Below are 6,000 nucleotides of genomic sequence, written 5' to 3' on the forward strand. Positions count from 1 at the left end.
GCACATTCTGTCTGCTGTTTAGTCCTGGGTCTCAGTGTTGTGTTCTGTCTACTTCTCTTTTGAAAACAGTGGCCAAATTGGGGATGGCATTCATATTCATTGAAAATTTTCATGTAAATTTCAAAATTTATGCCACAGTCCAGATTAGACCCTTTATTGGGCCACTTTTGGCATCCAGACCATATGTTTGACACCTGTGCAATAGAGGGAGCAGAGGCCCCACAAAGTAATTAAACAGAGTTAAAAAAAATCCCAAAAATAAATAAATAAAAATGCTGTCTATTGATAAGCATCAAAACAGTTCAGTTCATACAATCCTTAGAAAACACATAGTTGCCTTTTATGCAGCGTTAGACTTCAGAATTCTTTGCCTGTGTTTTATTTTACCAGTATAATGTCATAATTCGTTTTTTTTTTTTTTTTTTTAATGGTTATTAACTTTTATACATAAAACTACTTTCCTAGCAAAAGTAGTTTGGGCATGTTCTGACTTAGGATTACCACCTAAAAGTCACTGTAGGTGTCGCTGTTGCATCTTCTGCTGTACCCAGGCCTGTCCAGGCAGGATTTATGCTCTGAATGTAAAACTTTAAAAGTGGTATTGATTTTACCTTGTCGTTTGTGATTTATCTTGTCGTTTGTGGGAAGAAATGTGAAGTAAATTACATGACAAGACACTTGATTTCTCTCCTATGCACATATCACATGTCCAATGATTGCATGACCACATCATTTTTGTGGTGAAAACATTTATTAAACACATATTAATATCCACATTATTGAAAAAAAACAGACCGTATTTTCAAATAAATTAAGTTCAAATGCCTGACTGTGTTTGTGAATAGGCAATGAATCACAATATCAACCTAAGGCATGTATATTGCAGTTTATCACTGTGCTGTGTTGTTTCATCGATGCAGTTCAGAAGACAGGAAACCAGCAACAGTCCAGAGACTTCATGGGAAGTCCAATGAAGTGAAAACTAATCTCTTGACTCTTCTGTTGCTCATCTCCGATCTATCTGCTCGGCTGGTTTCAACACCAGGCACACAGAGAGCATTGATTTTTTTTATTTATTTTTTTTTATTTATATATATTTTCAAGTAAGTCTACAAGCAGTCACAGTTCATTTTAAGGCAGTGCAGTTATTGGGCTCAGTTTGAACTGGTGATGGACCGGGGACTGCAGGCAAGAGGTAGGGAGGGTGAACACGGATGGCTCAAAGTTTTTGGTGTTAAAGGTGGTGGTAAAGTCATTGGCAAAAAAGGAGGCCGACTCTGGGGCGCAAGGTGTGGCCGGTTCAGGTGTGGCAGCGAGAGCCGGGGCGTTGGACAGGACCTCTGACTCAAACTGCAGCAGCTGACCCATAAAACTAAAGTTTGGTGAGATGACTGCCCGGCGCTGCTTGATGATGTCGAAGGCTGCATCCAGCCGCAGCTGCTGGGTCCTCATGATGTAGGCCATGCAGATGGTAGGCGAGCGTGAGATGCCTGCTTCGCAGTGTACCAGGACCTTCCCCCCTGATTGCTTCACGTGATCTGTATGGAGAAGAATGGGACAAATCATTGTTAACAATTTGTGGTAAAATTTTGCTACAAAATGAAATGACAATTACTGGTTGTTATGTTGTCTTGTCAGGATTTATTTTTTGTCTTGTTTTGCCTATTCATTGTTTCACGAGGGGCTCAGCTGCGTATGACATTTTGTCCTCCTGCTCTGCTGTGGGGGCGCTGGGTGCAGCAGTGTTCACTGTGCCACAGAGATGTGTGCAATAATTTAGAACTGCTACACACTTATCAGTACGTCCTAATGCCTACACATGAGTCTACCTTCACTCATCTGTCAAATGCCACTCACAACACGTGTCAAGGATTCGTTAATTCTTAGAACCACTGCCAACGCCTACGTGTCTCTTTTTCTGTCTGTCTCGCATTTGATCTGCCTCCAGACATTTAGTTTCACAAAGCCCCTGGAGACACCCACACACCTTACTTTCTATAAAACATAAAGGGTCACTTCTGTCTGCTCCTGAGAGACGCTGCAGGGGCAACGGCTGATTTCTGACAGCAGTGAGCCTGAATAAACCACATGAATGAATCATGAACTTCCACCTAGGGATGAGGATGCAATGAGAGAGGGGCCGCAGCAGTGGGTGTTTTAATGACCGCTCTTTGGTCAGAGACGTCACAACGGCCTTCAGGGGTTGTTTTCAACCAGGAGGTCAATAATATTTATTATCTCTTTCCTGGCTTTACGTCAATCACAAGGTCAGAAGCATTTCCGATTTGTTGATTGATTTTAAGGTCAACAGTGGATTTGCGTGCGCTGTGTGCCTAATCATTTGGCATGGTTGATACATTTTGGAAACCCTGTTTAAATGTAGGCTAAATCGGTGCCTGGAACAATTTGCTGCCTTATGCAATAGAAAGGCTTACTCAAAGACACTCTGGATGTAGGCTGCCTCCCCAAACAATGCACAATACAAATAATATGAGCCATCCAATACAGGTCAGCCAAGCTGTTATGGGTGAGCTTTGTCCTTGGTTATGCCTGACTATAAATAGCCACCAGCACACAGAGCATCTTTTGCTGCTGCTGCTGTTATTATCCAGCACCTCTCCCACACAGCCCCCTTTTCTCAATAACACGTTTGCCGTCCTGCTGGCCCTAGGTCCATCAATGAATCCCACAGGCAAGCAACAAACCATTGCTGTTGTGAATCAGTCAGTGTCCTCCACCCAACCGTCATAAACAACTGCGTGTGTGTCAGTCATTCTCCAATCTCCGCAACCCAGCCATTACTAAGCCCAGACAGCTCACCCAGTTGTCACACTGACTGACCACACCCGGCAGCATTTGATTTTGGCCTGGGGAGGCGATGACAGCATGGGAGCTTCTTTTAAGACGGGATGGGGGAGGGAAGTCGGAAATGGGTGGGGGAAGTGAGCAAATCCTGAATGAAAGCAGACAGGCTCAATGTGTTGGTGGAGGACTGAAGGCTGACGATCAAGTTAAACTCATTACAGCTGGGTATCTAATACCTCTTTGTGAATGGCAGCATGTGAGAGGCAGCGATAAAGGGAGCTTATTTCAAGGCGCGTTTTAAAAATAACCACACCTATGTATAGGTGTCTCCCAAAAATAGGTGGTATTTTTGAAGCTCTTTGAAGTGACGTCGCAATATAAATACGCATAGGTTGATCTCATTCCAGGAAAACACTCCATCTTGGTGGCAGTGTATTTATTTCTCTTCCTAGCTTATATTATTGAGTGGACTATTTTGAGCGTGAACCCAATGTGAATCACCCACTTTAAAAAGAATTCTGACACAAACCCTGTGGATCTCAAATAAAAAAAGAAAAAAAAAAACACTCACCAATAAACTCTATGGCCTCCTGGAAGTGGGAGCTGATGTCGGCCATGTGGCTGTCCTCCACTGGGATCCACTTGTAGTCATAGCGACCCTTGGCCGGCTGCAGGTCCCTGCGCGACACATTGAGCAAGGCCGTGATGTGAAGGTCGTTGAGATAGTCCTGTCTGGAGGCGTGGTAGGCACTACCGAGGTAGAGGAAAGGCAGGATCTCTACGGGTTTACCCTGAGGAAAGAGCATGGAGAAAACACAGATGAGTTGAAGAATTAGACAAAACACACTGCCAGCCAATTAGCCAAAAGAATGCACTCATCTTCCAAACCACAACATTCAAGGACCTGCCAACATTCATTTGGATCATCCAGAGAGCTGTAGGAATTGATTCCTGCTTTTATGCAAACCTTACGTGATAAAACACGGTGTGTCGGTGTATCAACCAAAGACACAGAGGGTCCTTTGAGATCTAACTAGCTAAGATCTGCCACATGTTTTCAATTTGGATGGCGGACAAGATAGAAGAAAGGTCAGATATGAAAGAGTCTTTTTATGGGGTGTTATGATATCAGCTGGGCATCACTGGCCGCTGTCTTTTTGAGCCAAATATAAATAGGCTGTGGAGCCCTGAAGGTCACAGAATATCATATGTGGGCTAAGTTGAGAAAACGTTTTTGATGCGTCGATGCCAATTTTGAGTTTCCCTTTATGTCAGCATGTGTGCTTTCTCTTCTGGGATAAATATAAAAACAGGCAGCGACTGTGTGGGAAGAATGGGTGGTAAGCACTGTGTTGTAAAGGGTGTTTCCATACCTGATCGTAATCTGGTTTGCGGTGAGAGAGCCTCTCGCTGTGGCCGTTGACTCTTTTCTCGGTTTCAGTTCCGCTCTGGTCAATGGTTTTCACCTCAGTGCAAAGTTCAGGGTATTGAGAGTGGAAGTTCTCGTATCCTCCTGAGAAAAACACACAGAAAAAAAAAAAACGTACTTTAATAAATAATCTTAGTACAATACCACCCATTGACACACACAACGGAAGCTTTTGAGAAACAGTCTTAGCACCGGATTATAGCATTTATAACCTGATTATAGACCCGTAATTAATTAGAGGAACGCGCTCTGAAGGACCCGTAATCCGTTTAGGCCAACATCCTGAGGACGCAGGGTGACACACAGAGATGGATGTGTTCAAATACATTAACACAATCTGGTAGGGTCTATTTAGCCTATTTGGTTTAAATAGATTTTTTTGTTGTTGTTGTTGTTGTTTCAACGAAAGTCATTGCACCACCAATTTGCCTGCGTTTCTCCCGCACTGACTCATCCGCTCCATTGACGCAAGCAGGACATTAGAAGTAAGTGAAATATGTCGACTGCTCTCAGCACAGCCACAATAATAATACTAATACTACTAATAATAATGATAACACATGAAGAGGATATGAATTGGCTTTGAGAAGACGATATCAACTTAACAGTATAAGGGTTGTTTTAAAAAGTCGCCCTAAGCTAAATGATGTCCATCCCGTAATAAACGAAAGCATTAAATACGAGGAGATTGTAAGTGGCTATTTACAGTCTTCTCATTTAAAACCATGTGGGGCGCATTAAAGTAAATAAGAACGAAATAAACAAGTAACTAAAAGAACATTTTTATCGTTTCAACGAACCCAAACAAAATTGTGACCCAAGAGTGAATCTCTTACAGTTTGCCTTGAAAGCCAAAAACATCCGAAACAACAACCAAGCACCTTGATGGAAGAACACAGTTTAATTTCCAAAAGATCTCACCTTTCAGGAAGCAGATGTTTGCTCCGCTCGCTAGATGGGAAAGGGTGTTTATTACTATTTGTGCTACGCTGTCCTTTTTCAGTTTTTGCCAGTGGGACGTCCGGTCATCCAGAGCTACGACAGCAGATATGCTCCCCTCCCGAAGCCGAAACAGGGCTCTCTCGTCCGGGATGACAAACTGAAGAGGTACGGGACCCCCTCGAGATCTCCGGACCACCACCGAGTTGAGATTTACATTAACGGAGCCTTTGATGTTGGAGTTCGTGAACGAGAAATAAGGTCGGCAATCCACAATAAGGCAGCTCCCACACTCTTTCCTGATGATCTTCCTCAGATGCCGGCAGTCGATGCTGGAGACTTTCATGTTGACGCTTGTTATTATTGTTATTATTATTGCCTAAAGAATTTAACTGGATGACTCCTGAAAACGGGCGACCGAAGAGCCCCGTGTGCGTCTGTGCCTACATTTCCTCCAAGGGGATTCCGGCCGATCTGTTTTATGTGAATGGGACCTCCGGCGCCTGACGTCATGAACCATATATGGACACCGGTGAGGTGCGATCGCAGAAAAAAAACCCGCCCACATCTATGACTCCACTCTGACTCCGCCCGCTGCCCCTGGTAAATAGAAACCCTACTACTGCGGTGGTTTGATTCAGCTATTACTCACAGTGCGCGTCCTCTACCGGCACCTACACCTGTCCTTTCATTTTCTGGCCCCACTTCATGTTCAGTGCCTTTATTTATTCATCTGTTAAAGGAATGACTATTCAGCTAATGGAACAGACTAAACAGTGAATCCTACTAAAACAAGAGAGTGTTTTAAAGGGAGGCTTTCACCCACC

General features: G+C 43.6%; 1 protein-coding gene across 1 annotated transcript; it reads right to left on the reverse strand.

Annotated features, from left to right (window-relative positions):
- Nucleotides 1-732: 732 nt before the first annotated feature.
- Nucleotides 733-5,637, reverse strand: dusp5 (dual specificity phosphatase 5). Its single transcript, XM_047579329.1, has 4 exons — nucleotides 5,156-5,637; nucleotides 4,179-4,318; nucleotides 3,377-3,596; nucleotides 733-1,538 (listed from the first exon to the last, which is right to left on the reverse strand). The coding sequence occupies exons 1-4, from the start codon at nucleotides 5,517-5,519 to the stop codon at nucleotides 1,132-1,134; spliced, it is 1,131 nt and encodes a 376-aa protein (XP_047435285.1). The 5' UTR covers nucleotides 5,520-5,637; the 3' UTR covers nucleotides 733-1,131.
- Nucleotides 5,638-6,000: the final 363 nt, after the last annotated feature.

This window comes from Mugil cephalus, chromosome 2 (genome assembly GCF_022458985.1).
Source record: "Mugil cephalus isolate CIBA_MC_2020 chromosome 2, CIBA_Mcephalus_1.1, whole genome shotgun sequence".
In the NCBI taxonomy this organism is placed as follows: Eukaryota; Metazoa; Chordata; class Actinopteri; order Mugiliformes; family Mugilidae; genus Mugil; species Mugil cephalus.

What these genes read in the sequence shown, in the direction of transcription:
- dusp5 (XM_047579329.1), bottom strand. Translation starts at nt 5,519, where the DNA reads ATGAAAGTCTCCAGCATCGACTGCCGGCATCTGAGGAAGATCATCAGG. An exon ending in AAACATCTGCTTCCTGAAAG is followed by an intron (nt 4,319 to 5,155) that starts GTGAGATCTTTT and finishes TGTTTTTCTCAG; the next exon opens with GAGGATACGAGAACTTCCAC. An exon ending in GGAGGCCATAGAGTTTATTG is followed by an intron (nt 1,539 to 3,376) that starts GTGAGTGTTTTT and finishes TTCTCCATACAG; the next exon opens with ATCACGTGAAGCAATCAGGG.